Source organism: Anopheles funestus, chromosome 3RL (assembly GCF_943734845.2).
Source record: "Anopheles funestus chromosome 3RL, idAnoFuneDA-416_04, whole genome shotgun sequence".
NCBI lineage: Eukaryota > Metazoa > Arthropoda > Insecta > Diptera > Culicidae > Anopheles > Anopheles funestus.
Window position 1 is genome coordinate 7969201 of NC_064599.1, and position 22300 is coordinate 7991500.

General features: G+C 39.8%; 1 protein-coding gene across 10 annotated transcripts in view; it reads right to left on the bottom strand.

Moving 5' to 3' along the window:
* Nucleotides 1–780: 780 nt before the first annotated feature.
* Nucleotides 781–22300, bottom strand: part of LOC125770632 (potassium voltage-gated channel protein Shab) — a 94691-nt gene continuing 73171 nt past the window's right edge. For 6 of the 10 annotated variants that reach the window (XM_049440493.1, XM_049440494.1, XM_049440492.1 and 3 more), the window contains 9 exons: nt 20659–20801; nt 20254–20430; nt 19531–19557; nt 18333–18446; nt 10528–11512; nt 9196–9395; nt 7961–8246; nt 7703–7884; nt 781–7623 (listed from right to left, as the gene is read on the bottom strand). In XM_049440493.1, the coding sequence (XP_049296450.1) occupies nt 7706–7884; nt 7961–8246; nt 9196–9395; nt 10528–11512; nt 18333–18446; nt 19531–19557; nt 20254–20430; nt 20659–20801 (2111 nt within the window). In that variant the 3' untranslated portion in view covers nt 781–7623; nt 7703–7705. Of the gene's footprint in view, nt 7624–7702; nt 7885–7960; nt 8247–9195; nt 9396–10527; nt 11513–18332; nt 18447–19530; nt 19558–20253; nt 20431–20658; nt 20802–22300 lie in introns of those variants that run through there. The other 4 variants (XM_049440496.1, XM_049440495.1, XM_049440497.1 and 1 more) reach the window with 4 other exon arrangements.

Genomic DNA, 22300 nt, shown 5'->3' on the forward strand with positions numbered 1-22300 from the left:
TACATCTGAGGGCATGGCCGTCCAAGAAGAAAATGTAGCCATTGGTGCCATCTATCGACCACAAGTTAAAGATTGGCAATCCGTTGGATACTGCCCAAGGTATAGGCAAAACTTGGTGCAAAAATGAGCCTTATGTAACTTTTAAATTTTTAGATTTTTTTTAATTTTCTTAATTTTTTTATTCTTTTTTTTATTTCAAGCATTATTTGAGTGAAAAGAAACTCATTGCAACCCACTAGCATCAAAATAAAACAATTTAAATTTTTTTGCAAAATTTCTCAAAAAAATCGTAAGGGGTAAGCCTTATGAAATTTTCGAGTTGAAATTTTTTTTAAAATTTTTTCGTTATTTTTTATTTTTAATTTAAAGCGTTATTCGAGTGGAGAAAAACTTACTGCAACAAATTCACTGTTACCTCCTCCTCTTGGATGCTTATAGATGCTCTCTTGCTGTTGAAAAATCGTTTTGGGTTTTTCGCTTGCATCTCGCGTGCGTGCGACTGTTAATGTCACCTCTTTTGTGGGATGTTCTCTTCTTACATTTTTTCTATCGATCACTAATACCAATATGACAGATATCTGCAGTTCGAATGCAGAAAAGGACCACTTTCCGAGGATTTTGCTGCAGAAAACCGAAACAAACTTTCGCGATCGAGATAAAACAACTAGTAAAAGATTTTAAATAATGATCATATGGAAAAAAGAATTACTATACAATTTACCTAGGCAAACTATCCTGGCAATACCAGGTTGAATATAAATCCCAAACACATCCGTAACATAATTTTGTTTGAGTTTTTATTTCTTTTATTTGAATTATCGTTTGTTCTCATTATTTCATCGAATTGTGCCACTTTTACATAATGTTTCCCGTCGTCTCTTTTCCCGCTCTCCCTCTGCTCATACTTTCAACATACTTAACTGTCCTTTGACTAAGTGTTGTTTTACTTTCGGTTGATTGCTTGCTGAAAACATGCAGTGTAGTGCTCGTTAGTTATGTTTCGTTTAATGTTTGTCTTTTCCTTTTGTTTGTTTCTTTGTTTAACTTTTGTCAAAGTTGTGTCTTTACTTCAATGTGAATGGGGTTGTACGGAATTAAAATGTTACTAAATATGTGATGCTGCATTTGATTGTGAAACGATACGATCCAACTGAAACGCTTCTCGAATAAATGTACAACGTTCACTCAGTTTCGATACATTTTTTCATGCGGTTCGTTTGCAACAATTTAAACATGTTTGTTTGTTTGTTTGCTTGTTTGTGTTGCAGCTTTTGTGTTAAGTTTCTCACTGTCGTTTACCGCTTAATGTGGTTTGAATGTTAATTTCTTTCCTACCAACCATCTCGTTTGTCTATTTTTCGGCTATCATACAATACGTTTGGAAAGTGCACGAAAATGTCTGTGTGTATGTGTTATGCTGGTGATTAATTAATATTTGCTCTTCCGTATTGTAATATCCGTAAACGTGTATCGCAAAAATGTTGTGATTGTTGCGCGTTGTTTTGTGTTACAATATAAATATCTATTTTTTTGGGGAGGGTTTTTTTATACTGAATTCCTTCGGTTGTGTACCCGGCAAGGATACACATTCTGACAGTGAATAAAACAGGGAGACAGGGATAGAGAGAAAGAGATAAATTTAAGCAAAGTCTCCCTTCTATAACTGTAGTGAACTGCAAAAGGTAAGTGATTTAAATGCTGCGTACTACGGCGTCCGAAATTCTTGCACTTACTGTGAAGGAATGGTTGATGGTACAAAAGAAAGGAAAAAAATGATTAGAAAATCGCCAAAAGTGCGAACAATTTGAATTTTAACGGTTTCTTGTTTTGTGTTCTGTTTTGTTTTGCGTTTGTACATGTTTTCCGACCGCTAATGTTGCTTTCTTAATTAGTTGTAGGATGATTTTTTCACTATTTCTTACACCATGGTTGGACTTTATCGGTTTTACCAGCTGTTTTCTTTGTGCTTTTGTTAGTATTATGTTGTTTTCTTTTGCTTTCTCTTACTATTTTTCGTTGGCCTGTTTCGAAAAGTGTTTCTTTGTTTTTGTTGGTAGGCATTACGCGTTTTGCTTCCATTTGCTAGAAATGGCCACAAGCGAGATGTGATGAGATATCGTATCTTACAGTTTGTCGCTTTTATTTTTTTGGGATTTTGTTTCCTAGAAGTGTTCATAAACGAAGACACAAATTGCCTAAACGTTCAAACATTTGTTTTAAATCGTAATTTTGACTTTGCTGTACCTTTTTTTTTTGCTTAATATTATTCCGCTTTACCGACAAATAGGTTGAATTCTGGATGTAGCTTTTTCCGTAGCATGATAAATAATCTCTTTTTCTTTTGTTTTGTTTACAGACTATTCCGCTTCGTGCCACGTGTGTTTTATGTGCTGTTCCGAAATGTGTTTTTTTTTATACAACTTTTTTTTTATATGTGTTTTTGTTTGTTTGGTTGTTTTTGGAAAAAAACTAGGACATTGCTAGACCGCGCTCGTTTGTTGATTTACTTTATTTTTGCACTACCTTTGTTCGACGCTTACCATAAACGCGTGAACAACTTCTTTCACTTTCTCTTTGTTTGTTTGATTGGTGTGTTCGATGAGTTAAGAAATGGATGCGCAACGTTTGATGATTCTGAGCCATGAATATGCCAACAAACAAAAGAAAATGTTCGATGGTGGAATGGATCAACGCGAAAAACACAAGCTGCTGTTAGCTTTCTTTTCTTGCTGCAAGAAAGTAAACTTAACCGGCACTCGTACAGTAAATAATAACTTTTGTTTGTTTATTTGCCTCAAGTGTAGATTAAACTGAAAAGTTATATGTTTATAGAGTAAACATAAAAAAACCACAATACAAACTAAGTAACATTTTGCCCCACAGCACCGTTACAACTAAAACCGAACAGTTGAAAATTAAACAATTAAACTACATACAATAACATCACTATTTGCTACTGCCATCTTAAAAATTGACTAGAACAGGACTAGAGAGAGAGAGAGTGAGAGTGAGAGAAAGAGAAAGAGAGAGAGAGAGAGAAAGGAGGAGAACTGAAATGGTGAATGGTGCCATATTTCGCTTGGCTAGTGCGAACGAACAAGGAAACAATGCAATGGAAAAGAAAACTGTGAATGTTGTGCCACCATTAAGCTGCTGCCTGAATACCTGAAGAGATACTAACGTTTGGTAGTAGTTGGTAGTAAATGGTTATGTTGGTTACATTGAGAACTGTAAGTGCAGAATGTCCATCGGATTCTATTGGTAGCAAAATGGTGAAAAGTATAAGTAACTGCGTCGTAGTAGTAATGATGGTAGAAGTATTGGGTAGTAGTTGTGATAGTATATTACTAGTAGCAGCAATAGGGATTTTGGGATAGTATTATCGAACTGAGCCTTGCTGCTGTTGGCGTTTCGCTAGAAAACTGGGTTTTATGAGCGTAATAATGGTGGCCACAACACTCTTTTTGTGATTGGAGATGATTTGACGAGTGCATGATAACCTAACTTCTAGTCGTAACGATAGAGACTTAGCATTGTACACGATCTTACACATTACGTTCTCTATGTATATGTATATCTATACGTATGTATATATATATAAGAGTATAATTTAATGTAACATTTTTTGAATTATCTATTTTGCTAACATTTCCGCTTTTACTGCTGCTTGCAGTTTCGTTTCAGACCCCTCGGACACATTTCCATTGCCGCTTGTGTTAGGTGCACCATATTCACCTCCATTCTGTCACTTTTGTTTCATTTTGCTGTTTTCCCTTTTGTATGCACTAGTATGTGTATGTTGTATGTGTTTCTCTTTTCCTCCCCTCACCCCACCCCACTTGTTACCAACCATTATGCGATTGCAAATTTGTGCTACAGATGTGTCCTTTACTACATATGTTTTGTTTTTTGGTTGTGAGTGTATCGTTTTGTTTTGTTTTGTTTTGTCTCTTTTTTCCTTCATTCTTTTACTTTCTTATATTCGGTTTTTGCTCCTTTGTCGTTTTGGTAATTGTATATATGTATATATCTATATAATGTAATGTCTTCATATAGAAAATATTTAAAAAGCACGTTTCAATTTTCTTGTTTTAATAATTCAATGTTAACGTATTACGTCCACTTCGCTTATCATCTTAAACACTCTGTAATAACATCTCTCTTTATCCCTCTTGCTTGCTCTCTCTCTCTCTCTTTCTTTTATCTTGCGCTCTCTTGTTTTGTGTTTCTTTCTCTCAATCTCATTTGCTAGTTTTGTTTGCATATACTCCCGCACTAATATACACACACACACACGCACCCCTCTTTATATCCTTTTGCTGATTTATATTATGCTGTTGCGTGTTTGTTTTTGATTCTTTTCCTTTCTTTTTGTATCGTTTCTTAGCTTTTTCATTCAACATCTTACTTAAACTTTCATAGTGTTTTTTTCTTCTCTTTTGTGTGTGTGTATTATTTCTTTTATTTAAATCACAGATATAAGCCATTCTCTTATTTATAATAATTACGTTTGTTTTTTTTTGTTTGAGTGTGTTATTTTTTGCTTGTTGTGTTTTTGTAGTTTTTTGTTGTTGGTGAGTAGTGGTGTAGATGAAACAGAGGTTCAACTTTGAGTTGCATAATTAAGCGACTGTTGTAATGTTAGTACGCGTTTGTTTGTATGGTTTTGTTGTTGTTGTTGAATTTGTTCTCCTTTTGTTTTCGATGTGCGATTTTGCTCAGTTTAGGTGATGCGTTTTTTTGTTGCTTTTTTTGGTTGTTATGCATTATATGGACTGTTAGTGCTAATGTAGGCAAGCATATTGCAGCACGCTTCGTTCGAGCGTTAGTTATACGTTTTAATGAAACAGTTAGCACAATGTTTTGCATGTATAGTGTTTGTGTAAGTTATGTTTCTTTTTTCACCTTTCTTCCTTTCAGTGTGTAAGTACTATTCGTGCATTCGTTTTGTTTTGTTTGTTTTGCTTTGTTTATCATATTAGTATTCCGATTTGTTTTGTTTTTTAGCTTGGCTACTACGCAAAACGTACACAGCAACATCGCTTAGCCGAAGAACATTTATTTAGGTATAATAGCGTTACGTTACTCACGTTCTTGGCTGTATCAGAAGAAAACTCAAGCACAACGGTATCCTAAAGTTGCGTTGTATAGCAAAGCCGATCTACACGACACAATTCTACGCAACATCATCGTTTCGTTCGCAATCAGATATTTAATGCTATATAGGGGATGCGGACAAGATAAGTTAAGTTAATGTTGATGCCTGCTCTATCTTGTGTAAGCCAGAGTTTGTTTTTTTTTTATTTCTTTTGCATCAAATGTCAAGTACCGGAAGAAAATGTGAAACAGTAAAATTGTGTGCTCTGTTTTGTATACTTGCTTATTAATTTCGATTGTATTTCATTTCCCCTTGGTTTCCTCATACTGCTGTGAATGAAATGGCTATGATGCAATAGGTGTAAAAGAGTGTACGTGATAAGATTGTATTGCTTTCGATTGTAAGCTGTAGGTTAAGTTCTTTTGTATGCGCTTCACATTTATCCCTTTTTTTTGTTTTTGGTATTGGACTTAATTTTAAAGGCCGTGTATGTAAATGTTTCCCACTCGCGTCCAGTGGCCGTATCAAATGTGTTGAAGAGTGAATGTGGATGAAGAATCACAATGGTTCTTCAACGTACAACCGAACCCCCGGGGAGGGTAACTTTCGTGTCGGGAACACCATTTTGTAACGGATGGGTTTCAGTGTTCCGCCGACAAAAGAAATCACTTGATTGTCTATGTAATCGAAAATATTGTTCGCATTGTTCGAGGGGGTTAGTATACGGGGTATTGAGGTTTAGCCTAATTGTCGATCGTGTTCGTATCGATTGTTACTTTCACTCGTACTTTACGAACGCCTCCGAATAGCCAGAAGCGCTTGGAATAGTTTAGAAAATGTTTAGAACAGGGGAACAACAATTTCCGTAAGCTGCCGTCGTGCCCGAAACAAAAAACTGCGTTCGGACTGCGAGCACAAACAAAGCACTGTGTGTGTGATTCACTATTATAAACGGTTAACAAGATGTTACCAAAAAACGGGTGAAATCAAGTCCCCCAGTAAAAAAAAAAAAACAGAACAAAATCATTCACGGCACACCGCTCACAAGGGGGGGGGGTTAAAAAGTCTTGACCCCTGAAGATTTGCATGTTAGAAAATGTTTGAGAAGGAAACGCTCTGGATGGAACCGGTCGATCACTCGATTAGTTTTTTGCTTTTGCTTTGTAGATTGTATCAAGTTCATAATATCCTGTAATGTAGAGTTAGACGGTGGCGGCGGTGGTTTGCGAGTCCTCGCTGTCATGTAAGTAAAGTGTGCAGTTTTTTGTTTAAAATATCACCTCCAAAGGGAAGGCTTGTTTTTGTTTGCATACTTTGCATGGCATTGCGGCGGGAAGCTGTATGTTGTGTGTTGTCTGTTTTACTGGGTGCGACTGCCTGTTTGGGTACATTTGTTGGACAGCAGGACCGTTTTTGCTGAGCGTCCACGTACACTACCCAAACCAGGCCGCAATTTCCCATCGTCAAGTGTCAGTCGAGTTTGTGCAATTTGTAGCTTAAAAGTAAGCATTCCCTACTCTGTAATGTAACTATCGCCTTTTTGCATTGCTGTCGCTGTCCTGTCGGCTACCAACCGCCAACCAAACAACGTTCCTTACCTAGTAAAAGCCTTTGAGTTTTAAATCAGTAAAAAGAGAACCGCTTAAACATTCAGTGCAGTTGGTTACAGTGTAGGTAACGTTATTCCTTCCTTTTCTTCCTTTTTTTGGGTTTCGGTTTGTGAACGTTTTTTCTGCGTCTGTTCCGTTATGCGTGTGGTTATACTGCCTTACAGCACGTGATGGTGTACTATGTACAGTAGTGGGTTTTATCTTTGGTTTCTTATACAGCTCCGAGTTGTCACAGGTGTTACTACTAAGATTGCTACTGATCCACAGCTAAAATGTAACGCTACCACACATACAAAGTTAAGCTACCGGTCAATGGTCCACACCCCCTCCTCCGCCCCTCCGGGGGAGGGGGGACCACATACACTACAATATCGCTCCGCAACTGTGTGACGGTGGTGACGGCTTCACTCCCCTACCCATATTGCCCCTTACCCTAACTGCGGCGAAAACGTTTTATGTGTACGATACGCCAAACACTACTAGAAATCGCGGATGGAGGGCAGTATTTGCTTTTTCCGGTTTTTGGTTTCATTTGTTTTGCCACAGCCACGCGCAACCCGTCGTTTCTCTGAATAACACTTAGCGTTGCTTACTCGATCGGTCGCTACACTAAGGATGTTTCGATGGTGGGGTTTTGTGAGGATTGGTTCCACACTGATGATTTTGTTATATTCTAAACTGACGCGTTGAGATGATCTGACTCCAGGTGATGAATGCTCTGTGCTACAATTCCCCGGATCGGCTTCTTTTTTTTTGGGGTTTGGAGCGGGGATGCTACTGCTGAGGAGCTCTAGTTCTAGTGATCACTAAGCACACTAGCAGCCTGTTCGATGATATCGTTCGCCGTCTAGTGTTTGTTCACGAACCAGTTCGCTATTCGCCGAGAATGTTTTGTCCGCCAGAAGACGGCTTTTCCTGGAAGTTCAATCGATAAAACAGCCATTTATGAAATTATTCTTATAGGGGACGAATAGCGACAAATGTGATCATGTACCTGCTACGAAGATGACGCACCATACCCACTGCTGCCACCGTGATTTTCGACCGAGTTGCCCCTGCTAGTGGTTGTTTTGCTTTCGTCACTCGACGTTAAACTGCTACCGGCGAACGATGCCTTATCCTTATTACTATTGCTGTTACTAGCGGCAAGATATGTTGAGAATGCTGTTTCCGATTCTATAATAAGAAAAAAGCAGAATGTTGCTGTCAGACACCGCCATGAGACCGGCATAGATGCAGTTGGCTACACTACCTGTGCTACTTTCTCTAGTACCAGAATCCAACCGCCGGTCACCGGTGAGATGATCGACGTACGTACCGATCCCGACACCACGTGTCAGCTGTGGTTTGCTTTGCCGCGTGACCTCCTCCTGTGAGTAGCGCGGCTGGGAGAATTTGCTCGCCGCCAACGGTTTGGCAGTGGCACCTAGCGAGGCCGGTGTCGATCGTTGGTGCGTAAGCCGGTGCCGCTGTACGAGCGGCGTGATGGATGTTGCAATCATCGTACTTCCGGAGTAATCAGTATTTGAGTCGCTCCCCTAGACAAACGCCAGATGCAAAGATTAATCGATTATGGGTTGGTAGACCGATGCCGTGTACCTTTTTGCTTTGCGTACGGAACAACTATCGGAAACTATCGAGCAGCTATCTCGTACAGATCGTGCTCAAACGTGTTCCGGCTCTTGCTAACGTATACAGCTAAACAGCTAAACAGAGAAACTAACGAACAAACGCAACACAGCAACAACGAGGAAATGGAGGGGGTACACATTTACAGAAAGCGAATTGTTTAGTAACGACGGATAACGTATAAATGAAGATGTACTCAAATGGACTATCTCTCACAATCTCAACGTGATGGAAAATATCGCACAACTATTATTACAATTTATGTGACAAAAAAAGGTACTCATCTATCTACAAAATTCATTTATAATACAAAGAAATGGCAAATTGATTGTAAAACCAAAAGCTACAAAAATCTAGAAGAAAGGAGAGCTTTTTATACAGTGCTGTTTTGAAAAGGAAAAAAAAACTAAATATTAAACATCAATGCTATTCAAACGAGGAACTTGCCATTTAAGGGTATCTCTATCTTAGAATCTTTACATTGACTCTAAGTTTGTTTTATGGTCTCGAGTAGAAGTAATAAATCAGTTGAGATTTAACGAGAGATAGGGATAGGAAGGAAAGAGACAGACACGAAGAGAGAAGAGACAGAAAGCGGAGCAAAATGTTTTTGGGTAGTGAAATCTATTCAATCCATTTAGTAAAGACTAATAATGGTTAGTGTACAGGCGTACGTAAAAAAGAAAAAACAAATTGGAACTAGAACGAGTAAAAACAGGAAATCAAAAAGAAAAACAAGGAATCCAAAACAAAATCAAGAAAAAAAGTAAACGGCTTAAAGAGAAATATTCAAACCAGAAACGGAACGGCAAAGTAAAAGTTCATTCAAAACAAATAGAGTTCAAAATGCAAATTTACCATGTTGGCACCATTATCCGAGATCCCGGAGCCGGACATATTGTCTGCCAGGAGCCGTTCACTCTCCGGATCGGACAAAAGACGCGACGCTTCGGATTTGTTTTTAAGGATCGATTTCGATCTTCGATGTGTTTCTAATTGAGGTGACGTTTCTAGCGAATCTATGGATATGGAGGACAATTTAGTATCAGCAATTGCATCTGCGTTGTGGCCGAAATAAGGGAAGATGAAGGGGAGGTGTGTGTGTGTTTTTTTAGTTTTTGTTGTTGATTACCAAATTGACACATTAAGTGGATCAGGGGTAGCAGGGGAGGGTGGAGGAGAGAGGAGAGATAATTTTGCATGCAATTAAAGATTTCATTAGGCAGCGACTTCCATACTTGACATGTTTCCGTTTACGTTTACGTTTAGATAGAATGGCAATATGTTATTTCAATGTGTTTCGTATGGATGTATTAGTTGCTTGTTTATGTTAAATAGGTTAGTCTTTTGCTTAGTATGTTAAGGTATGTTGTAGAATAAACCGAATGTGGAAATTTAAGAAGTAAAAATAAAAGGAAATTAAAGACAGGATTTAGGGCCCTAGCATCCACTTGAATAAGCTAGCATTGTAATTTGAGCAATAAATAAACAACATACAACGTTTTATATAGTTATACTCTCTGATGACATCTCCCTTCATAATCTGGTAAGAAATGACGAAGAAACTAACATTTAGTACAAAGCATTAGAGTAATATAAACGGTTGGGAGGTATTGTTCACCCTCAACCGTAGAAGCATTAACATTAACAACGTAAATAACGAAGAAACAGTCGAACGATAACTTTCCCCCCCAGAAAAATCTATTTGTTGTGAACAGGAGTTACGTTTAAAGGTCAAATTCATTATAAAGCAATTTAAAATTTTAAATCATACTTTTTGTTTCGTTTGTTTTACCCCAATTGAAAGCAAATGATAACAAGGATGTAGTGTGAAACTAAACAAAAAGGACACAAAACATGTACTGTAGAGTAACATCGAACTGTATTAGAGGTGTGTGTGTGTTGTGTGAGAGAATGTTAAGAAAGTTGTTAAGCTTTTTTATAATTGAAAATGAGCATCAATCGCACATTGAAAGTGGTTTGATTTGAATCCACCTTGCGATTGAAGCTTTTTTGTATGTAAATGTTGGTTTGTAAGCGTAAGTAAGAAAGTGTGTCTCTGTAGCGTATGGTAAGTGTGGAATGTGTGGAAACAATGAGAGATTTTGGGTAGTTTTAGACTCGTGTCTGACGATAACAACGGTGGTGTTAGCGAAGGAAAGCTGCGTCACTGCGCACGGTTCCGCTTACCTTTCGGTGCCGGATTCGGAATGCCGAACAGATGTTGATTGATTAGCTTGGTGGCCGAGGCAAGACTTTTCGCCGGCATGAAGGAAGAACGGCGCGACTTTTTGCTACCGGAACCGCCGGTACTACCGCCGCCACCGGTTGCACCCGCCTCTTCCAAACTTTCGATCGATGACTTCAGGTTTTCGAAGCGTGTCTTCGGTCTGGCCGCGGCCACCGCCGCTAGGGCCGTGGACGTGGATGCGGAACTCTGCTGGAAGCGAGTCTTGCGATGCTTGGGCACGGGCGTCTCGTTCAGACTGACGTGACTGCCCCGATCCGTCGCATCGAACGGCGTCTGGAACTGGCGGTACTCGTCGTCCATCGGACTAGCGCCCAAGCTGCGCAACGCCGTATCTCCGGAAGCACTTTTCTTCACCTGCGATCGCGGCCCAGCCGTCGGTCGTTGCTGCAGCAGTAGTAGCTGCTGCTGCTGTTGCTGCTGGTGCAGCTGCTGCTTTTGCTGCGAGTCTTTCTCTAGCGGGTTTATGTACAAATTATTCGTATCTAACGTATCTAAATCGAATGACATATCTACAATGTCCGACGTTAGGTCGGCCTGCGACAGGAATGGATGCGTTTGACAGCTAGCGTACGTGTCGGAACTATCGACGCTAGCCAGATCACCGTTGTTGCTGTTGCTGTTGATGAAGGTACCACCTCCGTTGGGGCCACCGCCTCCCATACCGTTGTTTCCACCATTGTTGCCACCCCCGTTGCTTCCACTGCCACCGTTGTTGCCGGCACCACCGTTCGCGGGATGCTTTATCGGGGTGTCCATGTACGGATAGGGGTAGGAGATCGTGCTCGGTCCGAACTGGTTCGGCGTTGCAATGCAGTTGTTGTTCATGCTGTTCTTCAGCATCCGCATCTCCATGCACACGGTCGTATGGAAGTCGGACGTTGGAAGTGGCATCAGTCCCTCGGCATCGATGAACTCTTTGTACTCCTGGCGTTGGTCCAAACCGTACACGCGAAGAGGCCACACGAAGAAAGAGAAATTAAACAACAACAACAAAAAATGGCTGAAAATTAAACTAAATAACAATGAGACACGTTTCGGAGATGTTACTCTTAGTGGAAAAAAAACCATCATGAGGTAGTCTTTGAATTCCTTTCTTCTACCAAAAATTCGTCATGATGGTTTTTTTCCAATAAGACAACACATATTAAAGCGCAAAACCACACATAAAAACACACACACACGCGCGCACACAAAAATGGATCTCTTTTTCAAAAAACAAAATTCAAACAAAAAGACAAAATAACGCGATACACTGTAAAAGAAACAACCCAGTTCCGTCTGGTTGCGTCATTGTATCTACAAAATGGTTCTTAAACTCAAAATTAACACCCCGACCCTGAAAAAGGTTGTGGGAAGCTCGATGGGGATCAATTCGGTAAAGATAAATCAGTAACTCTCACAAAGACGCACACGATCACGCACATTTGGGGGGCTATTGACCAGATTGTTCAGTTAGTGTAATTAAATTTGGGGAATTTTAAGTTTTTTTTGTTGTTGTGAAGATGGCGAATATTGGACAGGAAACATGAGTTTGTTGCAGGGAAGGAAGAATATTTACAACATATCTACATTAGCGCTGGAATAATCTTGTTTAAAAGTAATGTAAATATTTCAGGAGTTGATTTTGAAGTGCAACTTGCATACCTTTAGGGGTTTGTTGCGTAAAACGCCTAAAGTTATGCATCATACTTTGCACATATTATTTAAGAAGATATCGAAGCTAGAATTTCTGGGGTATCTAAAGGAGTTTAGGTACTTTACTAGAGAGTTCTTGCATAAAGTGTGGAATGCTATACGATTAAGGTTAGGTTTTTGTACATATATACAAGAGAATGTTGCTAGCAGTAAAAACCGGATGGAAAAGGATCAATAAACATCTTGTTTTTGTCAATTTCCCAATGGTTGATAAAAACCCCAAACCAACGCAAAACTGTTGTTATGTAGCGAACACAGAATACAAAGAAGAAAGGGTGGACCTAAAATAAATTGACTATTCGCTTTTTCTGCTTTTGTTTTTTTGTTTGCCACTTGCCCGCTAAGAAATGTGTTGAAAAACGATCCGGAAAGGGAACGAAATATGATGCATGAGAAGCGATTAGCATATTTTATCGATAAATCTTCCATTTTTTGGTCTAAAGTGTACGATTTGGAAATTACAAACATCCGGGAATCGGAAAATGGGAACGGGAAGTGAAAGCAGCAAATTCGTTGGTTCAATATTTGTCTTCCGTTAACAAATGAATGAAACATAAGGCGGAATGATGATGATTGCTTGAATGGTTCTTTGCAAAAAAGGCCGGGTTTTTTGCTTGCTCTTCTTTGTTATTCTGGAGGATCGTGAAGCACTCATTCTTAACACTAAACTCGAGCCACGTGGTCAAAAATGACCCACAAAGCCCGGGACGGGTTTTCCAATCTACGAAATGAAACAAGAAGCACCCGGCCAAACAACCCATCATCCATCTCGGGGCAATGGTACGGCGGTTAGGAAGATTTGTCAAGCACCACACCAGGTTTCACGCACTGCCTTGTAACTCCCATTCCCGGGAGTCGCATTCCCGTTCCCGAGACGATTGTTTGGTGAATTGTATCCGAGGGCAATAAATATTCTTCACTCGAAAAAAAAAAACTGGAGACGAATCACGGACGCATCTCCTTGGCGGCGCCTGGCTTTGCTGACGTCATATTTTGTATCAAGCCATGTTCTAAGTTCTGCATCTCCTTTGTGTGGGGATTTTTGTTTACTTTCCATTCCATTCGCCGCTGCTCTTTTCTTCACACTTGCCACCTTTTTTGTCCTGCGGGAGTTTGTGTACCACAGATGGGAAGATGTGATGTAGTGTTGTACATATATCGAGAGGGTAGAGCAAGAGCTTCGATATAAAAGGGGAGCCAAAAAAATCGTATGTTACCAAGCTTCTAGCAGAAACTGGCCGAGATTGTGTGGGTTTGTGGATTGAGTTAAGTTTTGTCAACAATCAGTTATTTATGGATAATATTTACTATCGTCAGTATCCCCCACTATTCCTTTTCAGTGACTTGAAGACTTGAAGTAGCGACCATCAAGCGTCTTCACCGTTGTTGGAGTCTCACGCAATTGGAAGGGTGTAAATCGGAGACTGGTGAAATTGATGAATTGTTCAGCGTTCAGCAAACACGCCCGTGACCGATAAGGCCGGGCTTGCAGTACATAAACAGATTGTCTTTTTCTTCTCCACAAATCCACCATAAATCCTTGACCGCGTTCATCAAGGAACATGCATGTGGGATATCCATTTACGGAGCAAATCTTGCTACCAATCTACACTTCGTACCAACGTTGAATGAGCTTCGTAAATCATTGAATCAACTTTGACGTTCGGTGTGTTCGGTAGGACTCTTCCTAGATCTCCCCAAAAACCGTGCTCAGTTAGTGAGCGAAATCCTAGTGTTTTGCTGTTATTGTAAGGCCGTACGTACGTCTGTCCGAAATGAATGTTTCAAGCACAACAATGGAAGATAAATTTATTGACCATCTGTCATTGCACCATTGGTGGAGATGTTTTTATTTGCTCTTAGTAGACTTTCTATTGACGTGGATTTATTGGCAGGATCTTACGCAAAAGGGAGCTTAAGATTTGTTTTCTTATACAATCAAACTCTTTTAAAAAGTTCAAATTGTGACAAGAAGATGCAAAAGGTATTTGTGAAAAAGAAAACCGAAGAATAGAAATATATTCGAAGTTTCGAAACTAGTTCTTGACAGGTATCCCCGATAACCTCAAAAGAGTAACAGAACACACAAAAGGACACACACTCAAATAAGAAGGTACCAGCGTAAGTAATGCGTCAAAATTTATATCAATTTTTCACGATTAGACTTTACAAAAAAAGCACACCACAAATGTTAAACAAACAAATTAACACAAAGGAAACACACAAACAGGTAGCGACGTAAAAACAGGAGTGTCAAATTGAGTGAAGAAATCGCACAACAAAAGGTAGCTGCGAAAGGCTGGTGGTGGGTAGTGAGGACTGTTGCTGTTCCTTGGGTGTTTAGTGATAGTAGAGGCTGTTCCAATAGCAGGTCATCCATCCAATCGGTTTGTTAATGTTAATGGCGCAAGCACTTGGAAAGAAATTAGTTGCAATATGCGAAAGAATCACAGGGTTTTAGCCTTGTATCCAGGTAAGGAACAATACAACGGGAGCGCAACAATGTGTTTTTTTTTTGGTTTGTAAATCATTATTTGGTGAAGCAGTCTAGCAGTAGTTAGGACAAAACAAGGAATCTCCACGGTTGCATACCGCGGAACTCACCTGTGATAATGCATTTTTCTCTGTGATCGTAGCGTCAATCGAGCAAGCTGCATTATATGGGTTTTTGTTTTTTTTCGCACAAAAGGGACATCAATGAACACAACTCGAGAGAAGAGATGTTTTGGGAGATCGTTTCGTATTTGTAGCCGCAACGCACTGGCTTACGATACTGGCGAATTATCATCATCACGGTGTGTAAACGTTGTAAGGGGTAAAGTGTAATTTCAATGATAAAGAGAAAGAGAGAGAGAGAAAGCGAGCTGATCGCAAATCCCAAAAAGGACAGAGCATCAAAACCAGGAACTTGATCCGTCCCGTACCGGATGTGTTAGTTTTGATATGTTTTCGTTTCTTCTGCTGTTACTGATGTCTCTAGGGTTAAGTTGAGTTGAAGCGATACCCCCATTTTTTGGTGGCTTTGCTCTCCCAGCTTGAACACCCACCACCGGCTCCAACTACAGCTCTATTTCCGCCTCCTTCGCACCGGAGTTCCCTTCGTACCCGTGGACGCTGGAACGCGAGGAACTGCCGTAGGTGTGCAGCAAATGTCATACGCTTTTCGAACGCAGCGGAATACATTCGGTGTGGCATTCCTGCGGATTCTGGAAATTGGTAGTAATGTGGTTCGATCGGCTCAGTTGGTGGGACAGTTCTGTGTAGTGTGGTAACTGATCGTCGTAGTGTAGGCACGGTGCATTTTGTGGCATGTAGTAAGGTGAGTCGGGTGCGAAATTACAATCACAATCGTAATACTGCAACGTATGGCCGCACATGTATGGCGTGTGTTTTGGTGTGATGAAGTTGTGATAAGGAAAAACAAAACAAATATGGCGTAGTACCGTGAAAAAATATGAATGATTGTTTAGTGTACCATGTTGGGGGCGAATAAAATGGTAACATATCGAGAATAGCAAGAAAAGTAGAAGTGAGAAGAGAGAGAGAGAAAAAGAACAAAATACATTGCATTTTCACATAAATAGTAACAAACAAATGAATACAGAGGAGAACAAAGAATATAAATTTTTGAGAGATAACAAACCGGATACAAAAAAAGTGATCTAACGAACGAGATAAACAGAACAATCAAACAAACAAACAAACATGAAGTGTGTTTAGCGCATGTAGTGGTGTTGTATTGAATGAAATGTGTAGTTTTTGCTCTTATGTGTTTCTTATGAGACTTTCACAATGGCAGCAGCTTACATTAGAACAGGCTGGCTTGCGACTATGCAGTTAGTCACTAAAGCAAAGCAAAATGATAGAATCCCACGAATTCTTAAGTAAATGTAGGATGGGTTCATAGTTAGTTACGCCACACGAGTTAGTCCAGAGACGCAAGGCTCCAATGCCCGCGCTTTGGCACTCCGAATTCCAAGGAAAACCCTGATGGAAGGTAATGAAGTTGCCCTGCCAAAATCAAATCTAAACTCTGTGTCTATAAATTAAGTTCTTACTTCCGAAGAGATAGAAGGAAATAGAGCGCCCAATTCCGCTGACACTAGATGGAAGACTGAAACCGGAAGGATGACGGGTTCTATTCTACCAGGTCTGTCCAATGAACCTCCAATGAACGAACTATTGGCAGTTGTTGGACCTTCAAGCACAACCCGGAAGTGAGTTGGAACAATAAAACCGAAAACTGTGGAGTGAAACAGCAATTCCAAATGCCCAACTGACACCTTGGCATTGGTTTTTGGAACGTGGATCCGTTCTTGTGTTGATAATTTTTTGTCATTTTCTATATTGGAAGGTAAGCGGATGAATTCGTAGGGGAAAAAAGGGAAGAGAACATTGAAGATATTGGGGAAGGTTTAATGGCAAACTGGCAGTAGAACGCGTGGAATCGTACGATGAAGAAGCACAGGCACAAGTGTCTATTTGGGAGGGAAAATTATAACATCAATTTATGCTAATAGCGTGGTAATTTGGTTTCTTTCCTTCCATTTCAAACGCTTATGCACACCGGTGAATGGTGAAGCGAATGTATCGATTCGAATTAGAGCAGCCCCAGTAAGGACACGGCGGAGCAAACCCTTGGCATCCGGTTCGGAGTGTTTGTGAAAGGTGCAAAAGTAGCCAAAATAGAGAGAGAGAACTATAGCACGTAAATAAGCCCCGCCGAAAGGAAATGGCACGAAGGGCAGAACAAAATTAAATACAGTAAAACACAGAACCATTTGCACGGGAGCGGTACACGTGGGTGACCGTTACGATAGCTCCCCCAGCCCCCACCCGTGCCCTTTTTGGGCCCTCCTTTCGACGTGAGACATTGTTGTCCCCATAGGGCGGCTTATCGGGAAATAAATAGCAGTGTGACGTCAGGCGGTGCTGGTGCCATTTTTATCACAATACCCCACCGGAAGAATGCTGTGCCGTAAATGGAGGTACGAAACGATGCATTGCGGTGTTTGCTTCTACTTTCTGGGGGGGGGTGGGTGCGAGATGCCTATTAGAGCCTACGGTGTGCGACATGGGAAACATGGGAAGGATATCGTAAACGATCTCGACTAACTGCCGGAAGGCTACAGGACGGAACTGGGGGTACGGTCTGCCTGATGGGAGGTGTTTAGGGGTCAGGAAGTGATTTAAGTCATCCTTACTAATGTTCCCATTCACCCCCGGAACGGAGGGTGGACACAAAATGGACCTAATGGACGACTTTGGACGAAACGATGGGTGTCGGGGTCGGGGAATGGTTGGATGGTCGGAACGCACATCCAACAGACAGAAGCAAGAATATCTCAACCTTCCGTAGAGGATGAGAGGTGAAATTGGCTACAAATTATCCGCGCCTCGCTTTACGTCGTATGTCGCCCGTGTACGGAATGTTCGTGTGTTCATGTGAATTTCCGTATTTATTTTGCAGCTCCCGAAAGCTGATAAGCAGAAGCGATGAAGAGAGATATACCTGCTTGTGTGTTTTTCTTTTTTTTTTTTGGTGTGCCTGTGCTAAGCACGATCGATGGAACGAGCGTTCGAGAACGTAAATGTCAACTGTCAACGTGCAACGGGGACTGTTGAGAGAACTGGCCGTTAAGGGCGATCTTTTTTTTTCTTTTTTTGGAACCTTATTAAGTTTCTCTTCATTGCATTCTATGTGTTCTACTGGTGCCAATTGCTACACTTTGGTGACATAAATTGGTGTGACTACCAAGGAAAGAGTGATGCCTTGCGATATTCGTTTTTGTGTGCGCCTTGGTAAGAATTACCCGAATTAATCTTCCTAATCCGAATGACCTTTTGTTGCTAAGGTTTTGCTTCTTAATTTAGTGACAGTTGTATTATTATGTTTTTTGTTTTCAAAACCGTAAATAGTAAATGCAAACAAACCGATATTCAACGTCACAGTGCGACGTACAGCTAATTGAAGATCATTTTCGAACATTAATTTAAATTTAACAGAGAATGAACAAAAAAAAAATAGAACAAATTCGCTGTAATGTACCTTTGACGTGCAAAAGCAACACTCAAACTCGGATGGCAGTTCGGTATCGGATTTGTCCCGCTTACTGGTGGAGGACGTTTCTAGTGCAACTTGTCGTCGTAGTTCTTCTACTTCCTAGAACGAGTCCGATGGGTTATATTGGTGGCGGGAACGCAACAAAACAAACAAACGAAATAAACAAAACAAAAAAGTAGACCGGGAAAGGAGATTATCGCAGTCATGTGTGAGATATTACCGGGAGTTATTATAGTGGAGGGTAAATAAGAACAGAATGGTTGGCGAAAAGGCTTATTGTAAGTAGTATAAGAAGGTAAATATCTGAAGACAGGGCCGTATACATACACAGCCCACATTTAAGGGTTGGTGAGATGAACAAGTAATGGACGGTAAGAATTTAAATGAGTTTTCACATATATAACGCAAAGGAAAGAGAGGATATGAAATTTAATTTTTTTTCAATTATTTATCTCATATTTATAAAAAGAGATTGAGATAAACTACAACATCCTTTTTCCATTACATTTCCTTTGTTTTATGTGTAAAAGTTTAAAAAAAAAAACTTTCACTTTGTCATGCAATAAAAGGGAAAAACTTTAAAACATGCAAAATGTTTAGTAAAGGACAATATTTCTTTCTGATAAAGATAGATGGATGCGTGCTGAAGCAATCACAAGCAAAGTTGTTAAGCAAAAACACTGTGCCAAACAGAACGGGTAAAAAGTGGCGTCAAAATTGATTTATCGAGGAAAAAACCAAAAACACGATGAACGAAAAACAAAACTGACTCACAGCTTTTAAGCATATTTTGCTTTAGTTTTATTTAAATATCGATTTAAATAATGCATCTTTTATTATAAAAAAACGAAATGCAAAATTTGACAAGAAAAGTTTTAGTTTTCTTTTGGCTTTGGTAAAAACCATTGCAGTTTAGGTTGAATGTGTGTGTGGCATTATAGTAAGCTGAATAACTAGCAATACTGTGATCCAAAAAAATACCAAGCATTACTGTGTTTTAAGTTCGATTCTGAAGAAAGAAAGTAAAAAAAAAACCATGTGTGTATAGAAAGGCAATGTGTAAATTCGCTACGAGTTTGCAAATATCTGCCTCCAATACAGCGCTTGAGCGAAAGAAAAATCAAAATCAAAAACGGCAATAGTAGTATCGAGTGAGTGTAAGTTATGGATTTGTTAGTAATACCTCGTGGCTCCATTGATTGTTGTAGTACTAGAATTAAAAAAAAAGGTTCCATCGGAAGGAGGAAAGTTGATAGATCGTCAATTTATTTACAGCGGTAAACATACACAGAACATGTATGAATGTAATGAATACACACAAACAAGATGTAAAGCAAAGATGCGCGCATTGCCAGGCTGGCTGGAAACAAGAAGATGCTTTTACGAAAAATTAAGCAAAAACAGAAAACTTTAACGGCATATCCAATTGGGTAGCCTGTGTTTTTGGATGATTGTACTTCAAGATTTTTCTACCACCTGAATGCCGAATCCGTGAAGAAATTGCCTATTGTTATCGTTTTTTTCTTTTGTTTTGGTAAAGCGGGGCATATTAATAGGGTGAATAAATTTCGTTTCAAACCAATTAACTCATAACCAAAACCGGTCACCACAAAACGCAAACCACAAACACAGTAAACATCAATTCGAATTATTTAGTAAAGCACGGCCACACAGAGCAGCAAACGGGAAAATGTTTGGGAATTGAAAGCGGATGAACTTAAAAGAGAAAAGTAAAGAAACAATCGGTGACACGATCACAGCGTAAGGACATGTGTTCACGTGTTCACCGTACGCCTAGGGCGGGGGGGGAAGAAGGGAGGCGGATGGTAGATGGGGTGAAGGTGGATAAACCAGAGTTGGGCGGATGAAAATGTAAGCGCGTGAGCGGACGAAATTGTTCACATACCGCTCTGGTGGCCATCATAACCGGTGGTTCGTGATGTGGCGTTTCCTGCATGATCAGCTGTTGCTCCTCATTTGCGTCCATGTCGAGCGCCATGTTGTGATGCTGCATCGAGGGGCTGTAGGGTGGGGCCGCTTCCGTATCGAGTGATGCTCCCATCGGCTGGGAGAAACTATCATTCTGCAGAGATTGGAAATAAACAGTACAAAAAGAGCGTTTGTTTTATCATATTCTTTCGTGTCTACAGTGCGCGTCATAATTATAAGACCACTTTTTTTGTTTTTTGTTATTAAAAAAAAAATAAAAAATGTGTAAAAATGATGTTTCTTTTTCATTTTCTCCACCAAAAAAAGCGACCTTATAAGTTATGTATCGCACTGTAGAAGAAACCTTTCCTATTGAACGCACCTGTGAATTGACTCGTTTGCGTGAACCAGCGGAATGTTTGTAGTTTTTATAGCAACCGACACCGGTCATGGCAGGATTGCGACCACCGCTGACCGAATCACCCTCTTCCGTGCTGTTACCGTCCGCCACGGAAAGGTTGTGCCCTGCACCGGAACCGTAAAAGGAGTAGTTGAGAGAAATCGAAAAATTATAGTAAGTAGCCCTGTGTGTATGTCCTGTACGTTGGCCGCACACATTTGCCGTCGTGAGTGATGCAGTTACGCGCTAAGAACCGTTTCCGGAATCCACCATAAACGTATGTTTGAAACTTTTTTTTTGTCTTACGTTTCTTTCAGTACCTTCAGTTTATTTTTCCACCTTCGTTTTGTTTGTCTGTTAGATGAGATGTGTGAGTGTTTTTGTGTTCATTTACGTGCGTGAATAGTTTTCTCTGCAATTTGAAGCTTTACACTAGCGGATAGATTAGTTGACAAACCTTTTTGTGTTTTTCTTAAATTGTACAATTACACACGAATTACATATGCAAAAAGGGAAAAACTGTGCTGCTAGATAATATTTAAATATCAATTTGAATTAATGTTTTATGTTAATTTTCTAGTATTAGGAGTTTAATTTAGTTTTTTTAGCTTTTTTTTTGTTAAACAAAAACACTCATAGGCACTCTCATCCACAATCCACAAATAAAGCTAAAGGTTGTGTTAAGTCTAAAGATCACACCAACACTAGAAACACATTTTATCTAATTAAACACTTACTTTTTTTTGTAACGTACATCAATGTTTAAACGAAAAAAAGGGAAATTTTTGCTACTTCCAAAATGTACTAAAGTTGAAAGAAAAATAAAAGCAAAATGTGTTTCCTTGTGTGTCCCCCCCCAAAAACCCAAATGACGTGAGATGCAAAAGCAAGAAGATAAAACTCATTTCTTCGTTTGGGTTTACATGGTAATACATGAGTGAGTGCGTGTGTAGTTTTTTTTTTCACCTCAAAATTGTTCACAAATTTTATTCGATTCGGTTTTTGTTTTATTATTGTTGGAACGATTTTCGCTTTGTTTTCTGCTTCTTCCAATATTCTTCCAGTGCTACATGAAGGGGCGAGAAGGGTGTAGGGCGAAAATCAAAACCACTTCAAACTATTTGACAAATAACCTCTACCGGCGCATAAACAACAACCAACGTTCTGAACAAAGCAGACGAACGTGAAGTAACGTGTTTTTTTTCTTGTTTTTCTTTAGTAACAACAATGTTTTTTTTTGTTTTGGTTTTTTGCTTTCCTCCCTATGCTTCACAACAAACGCAACAATTACAAACTAATGCTTTAATACATATTAACGGCCGCAAAGACAGCGTACAGAGTTAAAGCAGACGAGGCAATGAAACGTAATTTATGTATCGTATCGATTCGAAACGGAAACACATTGCGTCAGCGACAGCAGAGCGTGGCGTACAGGATGTGTATTATAAAGTGTTGTTGCATGATGTTTTAAAAGTGTACATTAACTAGATAGTTAGCTTATAGGCTAGTTTATAAAAGCGAAAGAACGCGTACGGGTTGATTGTTTTACTTTCTTCGTCTTACGTCTTACGGAGCTGGTCAAGTGTTGTGAAGAGTGGAGTATGAACGGCTAAAGAGTGTGTTG